This window comes from Aedes aegypti, chromosome 2 (genome assembly GCF_002204515.2).
Source record: "Aedes aegypti strain LVP_AGWG chromosome 2, AaegL5.0 Primary Assembly, whole genome shotgun sequence".
Classification (NCBI taxonomy): Eukaryota; Metazoa; Arthropoda; class Insecta; order Diptera; family Culicidae; genus Aedes; species Aedes aegypti.
In genome coordinates, this window is record NC_035108.1 from 194,662,348 (window position 1) to 194,685,405 (window position 23,058).

Here is a 23,058-nt window from a genome sequence, read left to right on the forward strand (position 1 = left end):
ACCGGGCACCAACCGCAAACGGAAACAAAAAACCCTTACGTTGGTGGAAAAAGTTAAAATTATCGACGATTTCGAAAGAGGAGGTGGATCGCACGAGTCGCTCGCCAGAAAATATGGCGTAGGATCTTCCTCGGTGACTCGCTTCCTAAAACACCGAAAAGAATTACGACAAAAACTGTATCAAAAAAATAATGCCGAAACCTTATTTTGCATTTGCACGCCCCTCGTCAGTTACGGGATGGTGAAAGTTTTTGACGTTTAACTGTTTTTTAACTGGGCTACAGCCCAGTTAGCGAGCACCCAGTTAAAAAGCAGCCCAGTTAAATAGCACCCAGTTATCGAGCATTAGCTGTAGTGCCAAATTATATGCGTACCATATACCGTTGAACAACCAAATCGGCTCAGTGTACGATGTTTATGAACACAGCGCACTATTCAAATATTAGTCGCGACGCTTGGAGATTGAGAAAAAATATGTATAAAAAAAATGTTTGTCCTTATTTCTGTCGGATTCATAATACGTAGAAGGCGTTTTCACGACATCTTATGAGTGAAATTTTTGCACATACAAAGCCTCCATTTTGGTTGTCTGGGTAAAGCACGAACGCGAAGTAATGACCTTCCATCCCATCTTCAAGTGCTCCCCACAAGCACAACACTTCATTCTGGCACTTTATAACGTCCATGTTGTAACTTATTCACACAAGAAATCTGCCTCGACCGAGTTGGCAGAACGCGCCCATACCCCTTTCTGAACCAAAAGACAGGGTACTAATTCCAGGAATATTTTACCTTAAATCTATATATCTCTAATCGTGATCATTTTAAAATTATGATAGGCAACACTTGATAATTGTCAAACACAAAATGTTTGTGGTATGCATTCATGTGAGTTTTGTGAATGGTTGGTATTTGAGATTTTCACAAGGATGGATGGTATGTCACAGATAACATTTTTAAGGTGATATTTAGATGTTCAAAACATGTATCTGGGAATTTTTTAGAATTTTTTGCAAATGTCCAATATTTTATAGAAGGATTTTTTTTGTGTGAGAACTTGGAGGTTAGCAAGCTAATATTAATTTTATTGGCGTCCATCTTTTTACGGAAAAAAATCCACAGTACCCATTTTGAAGTTTCGGTTGCACTCATTCTTATCATTTCAAATGATATAAATCGTTTTAGAGACAAATTTAAAAAAATGCGTCGGATTTGAACCTTCGAGACGTCTAAAAAAATCTGAGTTTTTCTTGATTTTACATAAAATACCCTTTTAATATATCGCCTCATTGAAAGATGAGTTAAAAACCATTCTGGGTGTCCATATATTTTTTCAGCGTTTTTAGATTAGATAAAAAGCGTTCCCAGAAATATCACACATTATTGCAGTAGTTTTAGAAATAGCAGATAAATCAGTATTGAATCACTATTTACGAATTATCCCCCAACTACGCCACAAGTTGGCGCCATTGCATATATTACATTCAAATAGTTTAAACTGCCCGCATAGAAAAATACATTTTGCCAAATGTTGCAAACACTACGATGCCATTAACTGATAAGGTTAATGAATCACAAACTGTTACTTTTCTGTTGAACAATATCAAACCTGAATCTTGGGATAATTAAAAACTGTTTGTGTCATCTATACCAAATAATGACAGTATAATTTAATTTTTCAGATATTGTTGAACTATATGGAGATGAAAAATTGTGGGAAATTGTAGCACCACATGATTACCTCTCCGCAAATTGTTGATATTTATCATCATACACGCTAATACAAAAGTAATCGCGCTGGCTGATGAGGTTAACGCAGCGATGAAAAAATCTTTTAATTTTCTTACGCATCTCGAGTCAAGATTCTCGACATTAAATTAGAAATTAAAATTGAGCATTTGTTTCACATTAAACGAGCGTTAGAAAATAAATTATAAAGATTCAAATTTTTAATCAATTATTTTTTTGTGATACCTAGCTACTGTTTTTTTTAGCGTGTTTACTTTCGTGGCCAACCAAAATAGGTGACAAAAAATCGGAAAAAAATTGACGTCGCTTGGCAGTTTCTTAATAAATTAATGATAAAAACCTGCTCATTCAGTTCCAAAGTGCCCGCGGCCTGATCTGTTTGAATAGAAGCGCTGGTAAGTAATGTAAAATAGTCAAATTCATCGGTAATACGCAACTAATTTTGTCTTTCCGATAAATAATTATGTAGCCGTGGATGCAACTTCGACGCGAGTGAGAAAACCTCCGCTCGGCCACCGGGAAAATCGTTGCTGCTTCAGTCAACCAGAAACAACCGGAATTGTAAACGATGACCGAAAACGGACCAGTCGAACCTGCGGCCACTACCAGAGATGTGAAAAACATCAAAACGCGATTGAGGATCGTAAAAGAGACTTGCAGCAGCAAGATTGATGCGAGAGAAGCTAAAATACCGTGAAGAGCCGAAACAAGCATTTAGTGAATGTATTTTAATTATTAAGTTCAAGAACATATTAGTGTATAAGAAAGTGTTCAAAGTTTTTAGTTTTTTAGTTTGAAGAAAAAAAATTAAAAAATAAAAGGAACAAGTTATCAAAGTTTAATAGAATACACTGAAGCGAGATAAAACGTGTAGAACAGTTCAATTGAAACATTTACGGATTGAATTAATAGGTAATCCCGGTAATGGAAATTTTTGTGTTTCTGTTAACAAGTATTTTTTTTTTCTTTTTTAACAATCTGTAAATGTTTCAATTGAAGTAACTGTTTTATACGGTTGAACTTGTTTTATTGTATTTTATTGTATTTATTTTTGTTTCAGGTTTTATTTATTGTTAAAGAATAACAAAGCAGTATGGTATATGGTTGGGTTACCATAAATGACAATAAACTAATAATTACACATGCATTGTTTATTTTTGTTCTTATTGTACAGTTGAACTGTTTCTTAACAGTTTCCCTTACAGTAGATGAAGCAAAAAATGGACAGTATATCTACAACTTGACAAACTGTAACTGAAAAATTTTGTTCGAGAAAATCGACGTTTTGAAATGGTTACATAACTTAACCGCCTATTCCCCACATTGTAATTTTCCAATTTACAGTTTACCAAACTGTCAAAATAGTTTGTGGTAATGTTGATATATTGTTGTTAAACATGTTACATGAAATTGTTTAGGTATGGTCGCAAATTGTTCTGAACAATATCGGGAACAGTACTTGTATGGTTCATGATTATGCGGGTGGGACCTTCCTTAGCCGAGTGTTTAGAGTCCGCGGCTACAAAGCAAAGTCATGCTGAAAGTGTCTGGGTTCGATTCCCGGTCGGTCCAGAATTTTTTCGTAATAGAAATTTCCTTAACTTTCCTGGGCATATTTGGCAAAGAAAGTTCTCAGTTAACAACTGTGGAAGTGCTCACAGGAACACTATGCTGAGAAGCAGGCTTTGTCCCAGTGAGGACGTTAATTCCAAAAAGAAGAAGTTTAAACTGGGCTAAACTTGTATCAAAAACTGATTCAGTAGCCTGTAATGCACGCAAAATATCATGAAAATTGCTATTATAAATTGCAATCCAGTAAATCATTCTTCATAATTGGGAATAATCGATTTTTAAGAAAATATTTTTAAATGTACTTTATAGTTATTGTATTATGATTCTATGGATATGCGACGAAGACATTTTTTGGTGTACACTGTACAGCGCTTAGTTAAAATATTGAAATCACATATTAGGGGGGCGATTCCAGATAAATATTGGCCTCAAGGGGGCGAAAGTTGAAAAAGTTTGGGAAGCACTGCTCTAGATCAATCAGCTGGCATCGACTCTCGTAGCTTGACAGTTGGAACGGGTTTCTCCATGGCAGTTTCCTAAGTGCAAACCGAAGAAAGCGGTTGGGCATATAGTCTAGACTAAAGAGTCTAAATATAGTTTCTTTAGTCTAGACACTGGCCGAAACACTCGAGCTGACAACCACCAGCTCGGAAAAGAAAGAAGAAGAAGAAGAAAGCGGTGCTGTACGGACTCAATCCTTTCGGAGCCGTTGTTGTAAGCGGGGCTCCAGACCGCGGAACAGTATTCCAAAGTGGAGCGCACGAGCGAGCACACGATCGATTGTAGTTCCCAGCAGGCAGTAGTCAAATATTATCGGCTTCTTTTGCTTGTAAACGTTATAATGGAACACTTCTTTGGGTTAACTACTATACGGTTCAGGAAACACCAATCGGCAAAGTGATCAAGCTCTTGTTGCAAAAATCCACAGTCGGCAATGGAGTGGATCTTAACCCTCTCTTTCCCAAGACTTTGATCGACTATTTCTTTACGAAAAAAGCGTTTTTATCAAAAGTACTTAAACAAACAATGTTGCAAATGGTCCTAAGTTTTCGAATTCGGTAAAAAAGTGTTTGGTTGTTTTTCAATAGTAAATTGATTGTTTTATAGTTTTAATATTGAAACAGTTAGTTTACTTTTGGATTAATCTGATGAGTATATAAACATATTCTAGTAACTATTACTAAGTATTCATCTAATAGGGTCCTAAAGCCCTGTCTCAATTTTAGTACCAAACGCTCAAGTTTAGGGCAGAAACATATGTTTACTCAATTTTTAAATGATTTTCATTGGTTTAAGTACAAAAAACATTTTTTTATGATTTTTGAGATTTTGTCACACCCTTTGGTTCAAACTCAAATGTTGGGTATATTTTGTTTTCCGTGTCTCTTCCGAAATGTCAAATAGGAACAACCCCAGTGTTAAAACTATATGCCCTGTGGCATTTTTGTCGAAAAAGTGAATGTCAAACAAGATCACAAGTGTCAAGGTTCATATTTGGAACCATTTTTAAAATTGAAGTTTAAAAATGTTATAGCCGTTATTTGAGCTAGAAAACTTGCTAAAGTAGTTGCAATAACATGCTCTTTCGTATTATTAAATAAAAACAAGAATTCGTTAAACATTTTAGGACCCAATTCGGGTTGTCTCCAGTTCGTCGAAAACTAGTGGAGCTCTGGAGCTACCATGGGAAAGAGAGGGTTAAGAAACATGAGATCATCAGCATATGATAGCCGAGGACTTCTGATGGCCGAATGAACGTCATTAAGGTGATTATAAAACGAAGCCAAACTTCGAATTTTCAAATGCACAAGACAGGAGAATCTGACAACAGTTTGCGTTGAAAATCAATCAAATTACTTGCTTGCTGGTGGCGACCAACGGGATAAATTTTCAACGCGGAGCGCTGTTTGGTTCTCAAGTCTTGTGCTCTTGAAAATTTGAGGTGTGGCTTCGTTCTATAATCACCTTAAAATAGATTAAGAAGATCAATGGCCCCAGGTGACTACCTTAGGGTATGCCAGACGTAGCATAAAAGCTGCCAGATCTGCAATCTCCTATCGCCACCTTCAACAGGCGACCGGTTAAATAAGTTTTGAACTAACTAGAGAGACTGCCACAGACGCCGAGCCTTTCAAGCTTGCGATCGCTAGTATGGTTCAGCTTGTCAAATGCGGCGGATAGATCGGTGTAAATAACATCCGTTTGTGATCGTTCTACCATGCTGTCGGTTATAAACGATGGCAAACAGAGCAAGTTGGTGGCGGTGGAACGACCGGCAGTAAACCCGTGTTGATCAGGACAAAGATGTTGCTTGCAGTGCGACAGAAGTGGTTCCATGATAACGAGTTCGAAAAGCTTCGACACGGCACATAGCGACGTAACCCCTCTGTAATTGTCAACGTTGCGCTTGCTTCCTTTTTTGTGCACCGGAAACATGTGTGCAATCTTCCAGTTAGAAGGAAATATGTCGCTCGAGAGTGACTAACATGAAATAAAAAAAAAGAAGGGAGGGGGGGTCAACAAGTCGGCGATGTGTTTCTTTAGGAGTACTGGCGGTACTCCATCAGGTCTAGGATTGTTGGACGCTTTCAGTTGCTTTGCTACTTCTGAGATCATTCCATCGTCTATTTCGATTGCATTTCTTTGCTTGGTCGTTCAAAGGAACATGTCTGGCTGCTTAAAGTCTCGCTGCTGAAAACCATAGAGAACTTCTCTGCGAATAGCAGGCAAATTTCCTGAGTAGATGGACCCGTTCTCCTATTCAATTCCATTGAAGATGGCAGCCCGTACGTCTTCCGCTGCTCGTTAACGTACACTCCCGTGCATAAGTTTGGGTTCACCCCCTAAAAAACAAGCAAAAGTGTTCTGTCCATATCTCTAAGAGAGTTTCAATTGGACGTGTAATCACAAAGATATGGACAGAACACTTTTGTATGTTTTTGAGGGGATGAACCCAAACTTTTGCACGGGAGTGTATTTCCAGAAAGATTTTGGCTCCAATTTGAATTTACGTTCGATTTCACTTTGGTATCGCATGAAACATTGCCTACCTTGAGTATGCCCAAGTTCTTCGGTTTGTTGGCCTCTGCAACCGGCAACCTGATCGCCGCCACCTTGATGCCCTGCGGACCCTTTCTAAGGTGCATGGCCTAATAGGCTACGTCGATGTCACACTACTCTTTGAGGGCAGCCGAGACCTCCGCTGCATCGGTGACTTCATCCAGATTTTCGCTGTCAACCTTGTTCCAAGCACTTCTTGTGCTAATTGCTTGATAACGAGGGCCTCGTCTATGTTCCTACATTTCACTGTCTTCGGTTTATGATTTTCCTAAACTAATGACTTGTGGATAATTTTGAGTGAATAAATTGCCTATGGGCTTCGTGGTTGTGCGATTAGTGTTGTCAGGCATTTAGCCGCATCGTGTCAAGGAAGTTGGGTGTGATTCCCGCGTCAGTCCGGAAATCTTTTGGTAAGGAATGTTTTCCGACTTTACCACAGAGCGTTGCATGTAATCCGTTGTCTAGCATAATTCTAAAAAAATATTTCATAGTAGCTCCTTCGATAGCAATACTGAAAAAAAGTTTCGAAAGCAAATCACCCTGTTTCGGATGATAAGAGTTACTGTGCACGTGTTGTGTACAGGAGCCACATTACTTGCAGGCGCACGGAAGCGCAGTACATTGTGAGACCTTTTTTGGTGTGCCTCATTTTCCTTGGCATGTGTTTCAATGCTATTTTATGCGCTCCGTCTCATGTGCTGTTTAAAACTCAACGCAATTAACTAAAGCGTTGACAAAATTTTTTAACGAGGATCGAAATTGTAACTCTCTGATCACGAGTCTTCTACCATATCATGTAGACCATCTAGACGCTTGCATAATGAGGCGAAAACAGTTGTAGAGTCTCTTCGTTACTAATCAGTTGTTTCGCAATTCGGACACTGATGGCGTGCCGTAGTGCCGAGCAGCGCATGAGACGAGTCTCCCCGGGAGCACATCACTTAGCGCGCGCTTTCAGAAGTTTCGTAAGATTCCGGCTAGCGCAGTACACTAGGATTCCGATGAGCTGAGGGTTTGATTGGAGAATCGTCTGTACATTTATGTGCTCCTGAGAAATATGTAACTCCACTCTACTAAGGTCACGAAGCAATTCAAACTCTTATCCGCAACCCTTACGCTTGATTTTGACCCATCTAACGTTGCACGAATTAGCATAGTCAGTTTCGTTGGAAAACCATGTTCTATGATTATCTGTCATAACTGATTTCACAAAATAAAAAGCTAGTGATTTTTTTTTCAATACTGTCCTGCGTCACAGTAATGACATCTTTTTCAGACTGCATAGCATAGCATAGCATAGACTGACTGTACATGTCAATGGTTGCTACTCCGTGATTGATCGGAACTGGTAAGAATTGCACTACGATCCAAATGAATAAGGGATGGGAGTTTCCGCTTACTCTCGAAGTGCAATTTTAGCAGATTTAATATTATTGATCAATAACGGCGCCGGCCAAGTCCTTACAGTCAGTTGGGATGGGGAAGGAATGTTAGGGTGTAATGATTGTTGCTTCTAGAGACCGAGAATAACTCTGCATCTCCACAATCACCACGGGAAGGGTGTTTATTAGTGAGGGAGGAAAAGATCTGGGAGTCACCTTTGGTCGGTGATGCGATCCATGGACAAGGGGGAAATATACGACTTATATTTAAAGCTAGTTTTGTATTTTTGTCTCGAGAAGTTTTTGGTAGAAGCTTTAAAAAATAGGTCAACATCTATAATGTCGAACAATTCAAAAGACGTTTTTATTAATGTCGAAAACTGAAAATTACATGTATATATTTCAAATTATATGAAACAGGAATAATGCCGACACTTGTAGTGACGAACCATACATAGTTTGTTTGAAAATGACATATGAGTATTACTGTGCATTTTGTCTCGATATGGTAGAAGTTTTAAAAAATACGTCAACATTCACAATGTCGAACAATTCAAAAGATAATTTTTAATAATGTCAAAAAGAGAAAAATATATGTATATTGAAATTGTATAAGAAAATAGCATAATGCCGACACTTATAGTGACGAACCATACAAAGTTTGTTTTAATATTACATAAAAGTTACGCTTTCAAGAAAAAATGTGTTATCATAAGCATGAAACGAACTAACCAGTTGGTAATCCATTCTCGACTGAACACAAAACTGACACTGACAGCAAAACTTCTTGGCGTTCCGAAAACAAACCGTCTTGCTTGGGCCTTCCCAAATACCTACCCAGCAAGACGCTCCAAAACAGAAAAAAAATCTTCGGCGACGAAACCACGCGCGAAACCGTGTGCAAAACCTATCTGACGACGCAAAATCGAACCATCCTGCTTGGGCTTTATGAAGAACTACCCAGCAAGACGCTCCGAAACAGGGAAAAAAAAATCTCCGGCGACGAAAACACGCGCGAAACCGTGAGCAAAATCTATCGGACGACGCAAAACCGAACTGTCCTGCTTGGGCTTCACGAAGCACTACCCAGCAAGACGCTCCAAACAAAAAACAAATTCTCCGGCGACGAAAACGCGCGAAATTGTGAGCAAAATCTAACGGACGACGCAAAACCGAACTGTCCTGCTTGGGCCTCACGAAGCACTACCCAGCAAGACGCTCCAAAACAGGGAAAAAAAAATTCTCCGGCGACGAAAACGCGCGAAATCGTGAGTAAAATATATCGGACGACACAAAACCGAACCGTCCTGCTTGGGCCTCACGAAGCACTCGCTAAGGGCAACCCAAAACTACTGTAGAAAAATGTTCTATTTCCCGCTGCATTTCCCGCATTTAGAGCCTTCAATGACACTCATGATTTAGAAAATTCGTGCACCCAACATAGGCTACTTGATGAGATTCACGTTTTTAAACTACTGTACTGGGAGAGCCACGTGATTTTCGCGAAAATTCAAGCCTACTACTATTACCATTCCCAGCACTGGCGGTGAGTAGCAAATTAAGTGATGTATCAAATTCAAATCCAAAATCAGGCAAGTGCCTCAATATCAGATCACTTTGTAAATGAGTGTTGCAACCATAAGAACTGCGTTAACATTTAAACACTGATTTGATTCACAGAATAGTGATTCAATGATTTATACTTTTCTCAACAGAATATTTCACCAAATTTGCATAGCTTGCACTTACTATAGTGTCTATGTACGAAAAATAGCTAAAACTGCAAGCGAAAAATAGTTGTATGGCGAGTCATTTTGTAAAGACTAATTGAGAACTTTTTTAATAAAAGTATTTGGAACCTATTGGTTGTGCGTAATGATGAAGAATGTGTCAAGAAGAAGAAAAAGAAGAAGTATGGAGCCAAATAGCCCTCTACCCATCATATAACTAAGTACTACAGGGCAATAAGAGTCATTGATGAAATTTCCTCTAAGTAAAAGGGATACTCGTGGATACCAATGACACTATCGACAATTACAACTACTAATAATGTATTTTGAATCCTACTAGGTTTCATCTGCCACCAGCTGCCACCCGAATAAATACACGGACCCCAAAAATGACTGATTTTTGCACTTAAACGGTTATAACTGCTTTTCCTTGATCTTTAGAAGATTAGTGTCTTCTAGAGAATGATTCATTTTGACTGTTTACATAATTTTGTAGAACATTGTTGCTACCTGAAACTTCGTATTTTCAAAATATCGCAGAAAAACTAGTTTTAGGGGGTCGTTCATAAAATACTCCCGTATTTTGGAAATGCGGCTGAACACACACTAGGTGTCTTTGGCAAAGTTGTTTGTATTTTAATTATCTACACTCAAAATAATCCAAACGTCATTGTTACGTGGAAAATCACGTAGGCCAGTTCAAATTCATTTTATCCTGACTTCACCTGACTAAGGTAATGATCACCAGGGCATATATAATCATCAAAAAGATACCCGGTCATTTTCACTACGGTAGCCCATTACACTTACGTGAAATTCACGTAGACACTTAATTCATTCTGAGTTTTGACATTTGCACATTGCGTTCATTCTGTGTTCAGCTCAAATATAAAGATGGTGGCCACTAGTTTTTTCAAGAGCATTTTTGATATTCCGCTTGATCGTTTTCGAGGTAAATATTTAAATATGGTTTAAATACTGGATAATACTATATTAATTAGGAGTTTATCTAATTGATTAGAAACACAGCAAGGCCGACACGCAACATTTGGAACGAACCAGCTCCTGAATTGTTTGGCACCGGCCGGAGTCAAACGGAGAACGTGCATTTACTGTAGTTTTTTACCCATTCTACAGACATGTTCGAATGCCGCTGGACTATACCGAGAATACAATTATATAGTGTTTCAAATCACCTACAAAATGCGTTGCTAATTTATGCTGGGTATCGACTGAATCTAATAAATATTTTAATTTCTCTAGTTTATTGCTTTTTTCTAGAAATTGAAAAAAAAACAAACCTCCGGAAGCTAACTCGAAACAGGTGGTTTCATTAAAATATAATAATAACTTCTAGTGAAAAATTATGTGGGATTTATTGGGAACCTTCGTAACAACTACGTGAAAATCCACGTAGCTGTTACGTGAAACTTCAATCGAATGGATGACGTTCATTAGTTCATGCGTTCATTCGGTGCATCGTTACATCCACGTAAGTGCTACGTGAAAAGTGCGATAGAAAAAAACCACGTATGTTTTCACGTAGCACTGACGTGTGGATTATTTTGAGTGTACAACTTTGCCAAAGACATCATATTTAAAGATCGTCATTCCAAAAAAAATATTTTCGCAGCGCCGCCTGTGGCAAAGTTGCGAACTAACATTTACCGTCAATATATGCGCTAAATTTTTAGAAAATTTTCGTCCGAAGACACCATTCCGAAAAAATCACGTTTAAAGGTGCTACAGAATTAAGTTCACGATTTCTGCCGATCGAAATACTGTGCCATGTTCAGCCATTGCCCAAAAGCCATGAACGGCAAAAGGTTCAGTCGTCCTGGTTCGATATTATCATCTGCCATCTTAGGTTTAGCTACATGTAACGTGACCAGTTATTCCAGCCATAGTTAGGCTTTTTGGTTGGTTCAGCTTCTACTCCACTCCACTTTCCATGTTTTGAATTCGCCATCTATTCCAGTAGTGATTGGCTAGTTCGGCTACCATCATGTCGACGTTATGGGAAAATTTCCTTTATCGACCATCTTGCGGCACGCAACTGCCGCAGTAGCATACGTCATTAGTTTTTGCTATCGCAAAACCACCATTTGAGGCTAAGACTGCATAACTTGATACGTGACTTGATTTCTGCATGATCTACATGATTTTCGAGAATAGACTACATTTTGGGTGTATGTCATCCTAAAAAATGAAATCAGTCCACTTTAATAATGAAATTTGTGTAATCTACAAGCCCTATATCGAATGTAGGTAAGCATTCGATCGTTATACCTACAACTACAAATAATAAATTGAAAAAAATCTAATTAGCTAGCACGAAGTAAACTACGACGGCAACCATGAGAATCCCCCCAGATACCAGGGCATACAGCAGATAGTCCGTTTCTTTGGTTTCCTCCACCTGGGCTCGTTTGCGTTCGCGATACTTTTTCGGACCAAACTTCTTCTCGTACTCTTCCAAGGCACGTTGATTCTCCGCCTCTTCATGTTCGCGCTGAAGTCTCTCCTTGTCGTTGCGTTCTTGATTTCGATTGTGTTTGGCCTTTTCACAGTTGTCGTCACACTCCAGCAGCTTCGATTTCATCCGTGCTGCGTTGCAATTGACCTCCATTTTACGAGTGCGACATTCGCAGGTTATTTTCACCTTTTTGTTGCACGACTCCGGATTCGGACAGTCGCCGGAGTGACACGTGGAATTACAACGATGACCGCAGGGGAACTGTAAACGGTAAAGCGTTGAATTATGATTTTGTGGCGTGATAAACTGCCCATAAAGCATATCAGTCCCATGTCTCCTTGATTTCCTATTCACATGGGACAATTATGCGTTTATGGGCAGTAAAGATATTAGTAATTTTAGTAGGGACTCACATTCTTAATACACTTCTGACCGCAGCTGAGAACTTGTTCTCTGAAGAGTTTCAATTCGTCTTCGGACTTGCCGTTGCTGTAGAATTCATGACATTTGTAGAAAATCTGCGTTAGGCCACAGTGACAGGTGGTTTTCGTGGGAGCCTGACATGGGTTGCACGGAGGCGGATGGCAAGGTCTTTTACACGGATGAATACAGCCATTTGGTCTAGGGATGACACATCCTGCCGTACAGGACTGACATTTGGGTTCCTCTTCGGTAGAATTGAGATTTTTCACCACATGACACTGCTTGGGACATGTGTGAACCCCACACCTCAGGGCTCTTCCACACTCCCTACCGCAGGATGTAGGTTTGGAATTGTAACACGGCCAAAGGGACGTCTCGTGACCACCAATACAAGTCACGGGGACTTTAACCTCGCATTGAGGATGTGGTAATTGTTTGATTTCGACCTGAATTGAGAAATAAAAACGTTAAGAACACTATCCAGGAGGTATAGGGGAGACTGTTTTGACTTGATCTGCGGGGAAGCTAGATCCCATATTATTTTGTACGGAATATGAAAGAATGTTATGCCAGATATTTACGAAAATACGAAAGACAGCTGAAGAAAGTAAATTCTTGTTTCAAATTGAATTCAACGTAGAAAATTGTAAATGTATATAAATTGATAATCAAGTGTAAGGTAAAATTATAAGAATTTCTCCAAGGAAGTTGATACGAATATCCCTTGGAATTCTTTTCTTTGTCGATCAAAAACGACTCGACTGGAGTCACTGTCGACCAAAAATTTCGTTCGACTTGGTTCTTTCACTCGAGTTTATCGACAGTTGTCACTCTATGTGACTGAATTACTATGAGAGTCGACGGGTGACATCTGAAATATGCATGCTTACTTTGATCGACAATGACTACAGACGAGTCACGTGAATTTGCTCGAATTACAAAATAGACCCCTTAAATGCTCAGGTTGGCCATCTGATGATGGTCAAACTGCGTCCGAAACTCTCCGTTGTTAACAACGTACGGTACCGATGGCCGCTCCGGTATGACCTAAAGCGTCTAAAGCAATCGGATATCGCAATTGCGTACGCGCAGCACTACTAGAAGAGGGTGAGCTGGATTAAGCCCCTTTTGAGGACTGCTGGAGTATAGTGAAAGCAGCCATCAACGATGCAGCTGAGAGCAGCACCGGGTACGAGGAACGGAATCGACGAAACGATTGGTTCGACGAGACAGATTCTGTAGGAGAAGAATCGCGGGTGGTCATGCTGCAGCAAGGGACCCGACAAAACGTTATAGACGGAAACAGCAGACCCGTGGGATGAAACAGCTGTGCGAGTATTAAGAAACGCGGAAGCTCTATCAGAAGCTTAATACATCCCGCAATGGCTTCGTGCAGCGAGCCGAGATGTTCAGGGATAAGGGTGGGAGCATCATGACAGGCGAACGTGAGGTGATCGAAAGGTAGGACGACGTGCAGGAGGCTTAGGACCGAATAGAGGGGTCTATTTTTTATTCCTTCAGGTACACGAAGTACCCAGCATTTACCATCTTATTTTAGGGTCCGTCCATTAATTTAATAAGGGGTTATGGGGTAAGGGGAATTGGAATTTCTTACGCGCACGTTTTCATATGAAAAATCTTATTATAGGGGGAGAAAAGCGTTTAAAATCTCCCGAATTGTCTTACGTTATTAATGGACAGCCTCTTAGAAGTTTCAAATAAATTTATTTTAGGATTCCCACAGAACAATAGTCATAGAATTTCTCTTTAGGAATTCTGACACCACGAATCCATTTTTACGAATCCATTCAATCAAAATTCAATTCCTCTGCAGAGTTAAAGACTGTTTAGGAAAAAGGAATCACGTCTCCCCTAACAGATAACATCAACTTACAATCTCCATCGGCGTATCCCATGGTCCAACAGGCTTGAAGTTCTTATCCTTAGTCACAACCTTCACAGCGTCGTGACACTTGGCCTCGCAAGGATGTTCGCACTTGGTGGTGTCATTTTTCAATCCGCAAATTTGCTGACAGGGCGGACAATCGCCCTGGTGGCAGTGATGGGGATTCGTGTGGTGACACTTCGAGGAAATACGGCAAGGCAGCCGACACTTGATGGAGCCGACTTTCTTTTCACGTCCGCATGGAACTTCGAGAGTCGTTCCGGCACATCTGTAATGTTTCAATTGCTGTTATGCGCAATCCTTTGTTTCTTTGTAAAATTTGGAAATGATACTGACCTACATTTGACCGTTGCTTTCTGATTACACGGATAGCAAGGACCCTGATGACACATAGAGGTGCACTTGTGTTTCCCGCATGGGAGTGTCTTTCCGCATATTTTGTCGCAGGGAGGACATTGTCCGTCGCAGCATTTCCTATTGCAAGGATGTTTGTTGCAGCTTCTAATGGTTTTACATTTTGTTTCGCAAATCAACTGCTTGTGACAGGCGACTTCCTTGGTCATGTTTCCACAGCGGCAGGGCTTCTTCACTATTTCCATGCATTGACCACACTTTCCCGGGTGGCATCGCTCGCTGCATCTATGTTCTCCGCAATCCAGAAACTTCTGGCACGTATCTCCACACGTTCCAATATCTTCCGAACAGGCCGCTACCGAACTGGTTTTGCCACAAGGACATGTTCTCGGCATTCCCATGGGGCACTCTCCGCAATCGTTTTCATGGCATCCTTGAGCGCATTGATGCAAACCACAGGCATACATTTTTCCACATACCTTCCCACATTGCCACCGAGATTCGGAACAATTGACCTCCTTGGTTTTCGCTCCGCAAAGACATTTTTGCTTGCTACGACTTTTACAGGGTGGACATTCCTCGGTCGAATGGCATACTTCACCACATTCGTGAATTCCACAATTTCGTTTTTGTTTGCACTGTAATAATAATCAAATCAGTTATATTCTAATGAAATGGTACCATAATGCGGGGGCAAATTGATCACTATTTTGGTAAAATCAGTACTACGGTGATCTCTCTCAGTCTGCACAACTGATTTTTTTTATAAAATAGTATTTAGCATATCGTAAAATTAGCATTTTTTTAATAATTTAAAATTGAATTTTTAAAACTCAGATTCTACTACTGTACGAATTCAAAATTTAGTAAGGTAGTTTACACTTTTGCTTACACTACGTTTGAAATACCCAAAGTTTGCATGTATTCCAAACACCAGCGCACTGGTTGATACATACTATTATAACTTTGCTTACACTTTCAGAAAAGTGTGAATATTGCTAAGGAAAACGATAATGTTTTATCAAATAGTTAAACACATCATCAGACATCCATCTATAGGGTCAATAGGGGTAGTATGGGCCACGTAAGGAACAGGGGTCAAAATCTGTTTTTAAGCTCAAGTCAAAGGTGGCCCATATTGTACCGCCTACCCCGAAACTATAATACATAGAATGCCAACGAAATATTTAACATCTTTGAAATACTATTTGGTTCCGACGTGCTCAAAGTCGGCCAGTGATCAATTTGACCCTGGATTACGGTATTCTAGAAATATCTTACCGTTTTGAGACAGGTCCAGCTCCTTTGCGAACAGCGAATCGTCTTCTTAGCCGATTGGCCGCACTTACACGATACGGATATAGTTTGCGGACACGGAGGGCACGGACCTGGATGGCATAACAGGACACAACTGTGGCCGCAGTTCGGTACCAGTCGCTTCATGCAAGTCTCTCCACATGAGTGCGGAATCAACCACAGATGATTCTGCGGGTTCTGCTCTTTCCCACAGAAACAGTCATAGTGCCTTGGGATATCTACTGGTTCGTACTCTTTGCGGCACTTGGGACAATCCCAGTGCACCGAAAGCGCCGGTTTCGGAACATATTCACCCATGTTGTTGTAGTATCCTTCCTGCTGTTCGTGGCTGATTCGTTTCAGTGAAATACTATCGTTTGCCCATCTTTGTATGCACAATAAATGAAAGAAGGTATAGCAACTCTGGCAGGACCATATCGAATCCGCCCGTTTCACCGTTCCAATGCAGATTAAACACACAGCGGAACGCGATTCTAGCAGATTCTGCAAGTACTCCTGCGTTTTGCCAATATCCATGCCAGCACCAGCGTAATTTTTCAACACACTTCCCAGAATATCTTGCGAGGATGAACCACCTTCGTCCTCATCCTCACTCGACTCGTACTGCTGAGTGTACTTTTTGGCCGACTCGACATGCTTCCGGTGGGCCTGATGAAACTTTTCCTCTGACTGCTTCAAGAAACTGTCTCCACCTGAGTTCGTATGGGATGATTTCTTTCCGGCGTTGGTGGTGGCAACCGCCCTAGATTGTTTCGGATTAGGTCCGTCGGAACCGGTGCTATTTTTATGCCACGGATTAACCGGTTGAGCATTGCTTTTATTATGAGGACGATTTCGGTGGGACATCCTGGAATCCTATTTCTTAATCATAGTAAATAGAGAAATACCTAATAGTTTTTGTTTAAATAACTTCTAAGAAATAATATTTAATACCTTGTCTTTCGATTAAGCTAACTACCGCTGAACAATTTGCGTGGAACAAAGATTTTTGGCGTTTATTACTCTTCTTCTTCTTCTTCTTTTCCCTCTTATGGCGAGTCCACTTGTCAAACTATACTGCCAAGTTGTGTCAAATATCATGAAGCTGTTTTGGGCATCATACGCCTCTTACGTTTATCGAACGGATTCGTTTTTATAACGTCTTGTCAAAGTCGACATAAGTGCACCAGTCTTTCAACTGGTGATTGTTTATAAACAATTAGTGTTGTTTTTTCGATCTAGAAAAAAACATCATTCGCGAGTTCAAATTTGAATACGGTTTTCTTTAATGAATTTGGCAATATCTCGGTATGTTTTAGTGTTTGCGTTTTTTAGTAGGTCTTCAGTGTTATTGCAAGTCAACAAACAGCTGTGTTTGTACCTGCTTCCCAAGTATTTTCTACATGCGAACAAGACATGGTTAACATCTTCCCTTCTCCCACATTCTTCACAGGTGTCGTCGTTTTTAAGCTTCCATTGGTATAGTTTGTCTTTCGTTAACGTGTGAAATGTTCGTAGCCTTCCTATGCTTATAATTTCGTGTGTTTCTAAGGAGCATCTGTAGAACCAGGGCTTTAATGTTGGTTTGTGGTATATTTTAAAGTGTTTTTGTCCTTTGTCTTGAGAAAGTATTGTGTAGTTTTGTGTCCATTCTTCTAACGCTTCTTTTTTAATTAAATTAAATGTATCTGAAATAGGCAATTTTGTGTATATTACATTTCTACTGTTACAGCCTTGCTTTGAGAGTTTATCGGCCTTTTCGTTCCCTAATATTCCCTTATGACCAGGAACCCATTGTAGTGATATATCTTTGGAAGTTTGACTTAATTTCACTAATATTTCTTTGACTATATAATTATTTTTAAATTGTTTGTTTTTCAGGCATAACAGCCCGGATTTCGAATCTGTACAGATTACAAATTTTTCCGCGGTACTGTTATTTATTACATCGATTGCTGTATTAATTGCTGTCAATTCTACATTCATTATAGAGAGTTCTTTATTGACTTTGCTGCTCACTGTTTCTGTATCTTCTATCCAAATGCCTATACCGCAACTGGTAGATGTTTTAGAACCATCTGTGTAAATTTTAACGTAGTCTTGATATTTATTGCAGATGTATTCATTTGTGATGGCTCTTACTGTAAATTCATTCATGTTTTGTTTTACTAATTGTGGAATTTCAGTTTCTATTTTGACTGTCTCTAGTTCTTCTATAATAAGTTTAGTTTCTAATGTGACAAGTGTATTATTGGTTTGTATAACTATGTAATTATTTGTGTATGTGATTTGTTCTAGGAATGTGTGTTTTTTTGGTAGGTCAGTTAATTCAGTAAATTTACTTAAAATATCCAAAATTGGTTTATTGTAGGCAAAATTTTTCACCGTTTCTTTTTTTGTTAACAGATTTGCTCTTTCTTTTATAGGTATTTCTCCTGCCTCGGCGTACAGCACATTGATTGGCGTGGATTGTAGCAATCTTAGTGATGTTCTTAGTCCTGCATTGAACGTTGAGTTTAGTTTTTGTAAATTGGTTTTGGCTGCACCTCCATACACTGTAATTCCATAGTCTATTTGTGACCGAATTATTGCCTTGTTTATTCTTAATGCTGTCTGTGGATGGGCTCCTTCCTTTTTCTTACAGATTATTTTTAAAACGTTTAATCTCTGCTTAGCTTTGTTTGTTATGTAGTTTATATGCGGAATATGATTTAGTTTTTGGTCTATTATATAGCCCAAGTATTTGTGCTGTTCTACTTGTTTAATGTCCACTCCTTCCAATGTAACTTTTATTTTTTCTTCTTTTCTAGGATTAAACACTACTATTGCTGTTTTTTCTGGATTGATAGCTATTTTTAGGTTTTCGAAGTATGTTTTGATTCTGTTCATTGTGATATTGGCTGTCAATTCAACTTCTTCTAATGTTTCCCCTAATATAGTAATCGAAAAATCATCTGCAAATTGTTCTAAGATAACTTTTTCTGTCGTTATTTCATGTACACCTGCTGTATAAAGATTAAAAAGCAGCGGTGATAGTGGGCAGCCTTGTGGCAGCCCTTTATTTGAGTCTTTGCTTAGGCTACCATTTGTGGTCTCTAAAATAACTGTTCTATCATTTAAGTATGCATTAAGCCATCTAAGGATTTTGTTTGGAGTAGCAACATTGTCTAGTTGTTTTAATAGTATGCCTATATCAACCGAGTCGAAGGCTTTAGTCAGGTCTATAAAAATAGTAACTACTGTCATTTTGTTTCTTTGCGCTTCTGTGACGGTTGAAATCAAGTAATTAATACAATCTATTGTTGAGGAATTTTCTTTAAAACCGAATGAACGTGATGGTATTAGATTTTTTTCTTCAGCAAACCTATTCAATCTTTTCTTAACTTCGCAATTTATTATTTTCAGGTTAATGTTAATCAGTGCGATAGGTCTATAAGAGTCTGATTTACTTTTGTCTTTTTTAGGTTTTAATATGGGAATTATTTTACTGATTTTCCATTGTTCAGGTATATTTTCTTTTCGCCACACTTCGTTTGTCATTTCTAATATTCTGGTCAATAGTTCCGGTTTAACTCTTTTCAGTCAGTAGTATGACAGTTTATTATATCCTGCAGCTGATGTATCTTTTCTACTGTTAATGGTATTTAACATTGATTCCTTGCCTATATCTCCTGCATATCGAAGTTCATCGACATTATTGTATGTCGGTTCGAAAAGTTGTCTATCTTCCATAACAAAGTTATTTGTAATGAATTCTTTCGCTATCTCTTGGTTATGAGTTATTTCTGAATTATCCTTATTTTTGAAATTTCCTGAAATACATCTGACTATGTTCCACATTTGTTTAATATTTGTGTTTTCGTTGATTTCTTCCAACTTTTCTTCTCGATATTTGTATACAGCTTTCTTTATTTCAATGTTAAATTCTCTCTCGGCTTTTTTGTAAATGTTTTTGTTTTCTAACGATAGATTTTTGCGAAATTGTATGTGTTTTTTATTTTTCTCTTCGTATAGCTTCTTAATTTTATCCGTCCAATAAGGTTTGATTTTCTTTTTGCTATTTGGAAAAATTTTAAACGTTGCCTTGTTTAATGCATTCTCAATTTTTGCTTCAAGGTCATCAGCATTTTGTATTTCCTTAGGATTGATTTGATTTAAGTAGTCTAAAGCCTTATTTTTACTAATTACAGTGTATGGTGTATTATTATTAAACTTGTTGTAATTATCTATTTTACATTCAATTAATTTATGGTCTGATCCTAGATCTTCTTCACTAACTTCCCAGCTTACGAATGGTGCAATATCTGTAGTTGTTAGGGTTATATCTATGGCCGAGGCATTACAGTTTAAATCTTGCCACCTTGTTGTCTCACCTGTATTGTGAAATACTATATCATTATTTTCTAATAAGTCGCTTATTAATTCTCCTCGCTTATCGGCTCTTGTCACCGTATTATCCCATATGGGATGGTGAGCATTTATGTCACCTCCCAAAAGAACGGATTCTGATCTACTTTTTATGAAGTGAAATAAATTTTCGAGAGGTTTTTTAATACTGTCTATTGTACTTTCTGGGGGAATATAAAGAGAAATAAAAATGATAGGGTTCTTAATGTTTTTGATTTTAACTGCTATTACTTCTAAATCTACATTAGGTATGATTATTTCTTCTGCCATTAGGGTAGGATGAACAAGTATACCTGTTCCACCGTAGCCTTCGTCTCGGCATTTTTTGAAAAAATTATAATTTAAAAATTTGTATTTTTCTGAATCTTTGATCCAAATTTCTTGTATCAAAAAAATGTGAACATTTTTGGTTGTAAGATATGTTTTAATACTTTCTCTTTTCTGTAATGGTCTTAAACTGTGTATATTGATTTGTGAGATATTGAGCGTTTCGTTAAAATTAGCCATTGGAATTACAGGAGATGTTATGTTGTGATTGGGATTGCTGTGTTAATTTTATCTATTATTTTTTGTATCATCGAGCCAACTTCGATTACTAGGAGATCCGTGCTTGGATCTGATTCCGGTTTGTCATTAACTTGCAGGACTGTCGAAAAAAAGTCATGTAGTTGTTTGGACATTGTCTGGAGTCGTTCTGCTTCGGAGACTGCGTGCGGGTTGTTAGTGATGACACTTACTTGCTCGGGTATCTGCTCTACCTGAGGGAAAGTGTTTTTGACTATTGTTGGGTTTTTCGCTGGTTTTGATAGTTGTTCGATGATTTTGCTGTAGTCTACTTTCCTGTTTGGTCTTGATGGTACTTGGCGGAATCCAGCTACTTGTCTATTTGGGCGTTCCAATCCAGGGAATTCGTCGATAGACTCCAGGGCTGCAAACCGGTTGCTTGTTTTCGGGTACATTTCTTCAGCTTCGGCAAACGTCATTTTGTTGATCGTCATGGCTGCGTTGATCTGTTCTCGTCGTTGTCGTTCCGGGCATTGAGTGTCGGTGGGTAGGTGGTTTTTACCGCAATTTTTGCATTTCGCCGGCATATTTTGGTTGCACTGTTGATGATCTTCGGAGATTGTTTTACCGCATCTTTTACATGATTCTTTTCCTTTGCACGCTGCTGCTTTGTGTCCTATTCTCCAACATTTGTTGCAGATCCTCACTGGATAGATGTATATTTCCGGTTTGGCCAGAACTCCATAGAGTTGAACAACTCTTGGAAGTTCCGAACCCTCCACCGTTATTTTGACCGCTCGCGTGTTGACCAGTTGGTCGTCTTTTTTGCGTTTTATCCTGTCGACTCGAATTACTTTCTTACTGCTGATGATTTTTTTCGAAAATTTCTTTTTCCGTCAGGGAGATGGGCACGTCTTTGATAACGCCCGTTGTTTCTGTCAGCATCTTCGGGATGAAAGCTCTGTAGTTGTTTTCCCTCAGCTGTGTGGCTGAGTTGAGGATTTTTTCTGTGTCTTGTGGTTTCCTGTAGGTGAGTTTATACCTGTACTGTCCTGCCCTTTTCAGTTCGGCAAACTGGTCCAACTTCATTTCGTGTAGGAATTTTCCTACCTCCATCGGTTCCAGCAGCACTTCTCCTTCTTTAATCGTGATTGGCTCGATGAAAATTACGTTGTATGTGTTATTTTTGATCTTGAATTCATCATTAGTGTAGTTTCCTGGTCTTTGTGTTTGTTGGGTTCTGTTTTTGGTTGTGTGGTTTGTGATGTTTTGAGATTGTGATTGTGATTCGTTGATTTGTGTTTTCATTGTTGGTGTGCGTGTCGATGAAGTCGTCTGACTTAGTGTTTGTGTCTGGTTTTGAATTTCTTTCGTGTTGTTTGTTGGTGTGTGTGGTGTGTTTAGTTGATATTCTGTACCTGATTTTGTTTTTTTCTTGTCGTTTTCTTTTTTTGATTGTTCTTCGCGTCGTTTTCTGGTCATAACCTGATTTCGTCTCGTGGTCGTCTCGTCGAAGCCCATGAATTCCGTATCCATTGGGTCTTCATCAGAAGATGGGGGTAGGGGCGTGTTTGGCCATGTCTTACCTTTATCGGGGGGCTCGGTGCCCCACTCACCTGCCGAATTCATGCTTGGGAAACAAGCATGAACCACTGTCCGTCACTTGTTTTCACACTTAACCTAGTTTTATTTGCTACACTTAAAAATACCGATTTTTTTCTCTCACTTAATGTACTAATTAATTTAAAACGATGTTTTTTCTCTATCTACTTCAACTATTCACTTTTGTCAATTTTTCTCTACGCTATAAAAGTTTTTAATAAATTTTCACTCCACGCGGTTAACCGAACAAAATGGCTTCACTCCACTTGACTTTCACTTGGCTTGCAGCTTTTGTGGTACGCTCTTCTTGGCGGTTCGAGGGCGAATTAATTATTATTAATTATTATTAATTATTACTCCTCCACTTCTGACGTGGTGCAAACATCAAATTTTGACATACACTGAACCAAGAAATATCATAGAAAATATTAAAAACCTCACATACCCTTGCGATAATTGAAATCCGATTCATTTCATGTGTATCCATTGATATTCATTGAAAGAACACATAAAGCTCATTATGATATTTCATACCATTCATTTACCAACACTGTGGATTGTATATGACATAAAGTCATGTATGTCATACGATGAATG

The 23,058-nt window shown here is 38.9% G+C and overlaps 1 protein-coding gene and 1 long non-coding RNA gene across 3 annotated transcripts; one reads left to right on the plus strand and one right to left on the minus strand.

Moving 5' to 3' along the window:
• Positions 1-1,970: 1,970 nt before the first annotated feature.
• LOC110675480 lies at positions 1,971-2,585 on the plus strand. The gene is made up of 2 exons (XR_002499526.1): positions 1,971-2,144; positions 2,219-2,585. It is a non-coding gene; the product is annotated as an uncharacterized LOC110675480 (long non-coding RNA).
• A 9,120-nt stretch (positions 2,586-11,705) lies between these two features.
• LOC5574537 (NF-X1-type zinc finger protein NFXL1) lies at positions 11,706-17,014 on the minus strand. 2 transcript variants are annotated; one of them, XM_001655140.2, is made up of 6 exons: positions 16,903-17,014; positions 15,934-16,830; positions 14,635-15,290; positions 14,287-14,566; positions 12,383-12,838; positions 11,706-12,230 (listed from the first exon to the last, which is right to left on the minus strand). In XM_001655140.2, exons 2-6 carry the CDS (start codon positions 16,813-16,815, stop codon positions 11,814-11,816), a joined length of 2,691 nt encoding a protein of 896 aa, XP_001655190.2. In that variant the 5' UTR covers positions 16,816-16,830; positions 16,903-17,014; the 3' UTR covers positions 11,706-11,813. The 2 variants fall into 2 exon arrangements, with proteins under 2 accessions (XP_001655190.2, XP_021699269.1); XM_021843577.1 differs by having other exon boundaries at positions 15,934-16,824; positions 16,903-17,009.
• Between the last annotated feature and the right edge of the window lie 6,044 nt (positions 17,015-23,058).

What these genes read in the sequence shown, in the direction of transcription:
- LOC5574537 (XM_001655140.2), bottom strand. Translation starts at nt 16,815, where the DNA reads ATGTCCCACCGAAATCGTCCTCATAATAAAAGCAATGCTCAACCGGTT. An exon ending in GCTGGACCTGTCTCAAAACG is followed by an intron (nt 15,291 to 15,933) that starts GTAAGATATTTC and finishes TTATTATTACAG; the next exon opens with TGCAAACAAAAACGAAATTG. An exon ending in GGGATACGCCGATGGAGATT is followed by an intron (nt 12,839 to 14,286) that starts GTAAGTTGATGT and finishes TTCTCAATTCAG; the next exon opens with GTCGAAATCAAACAATTACC.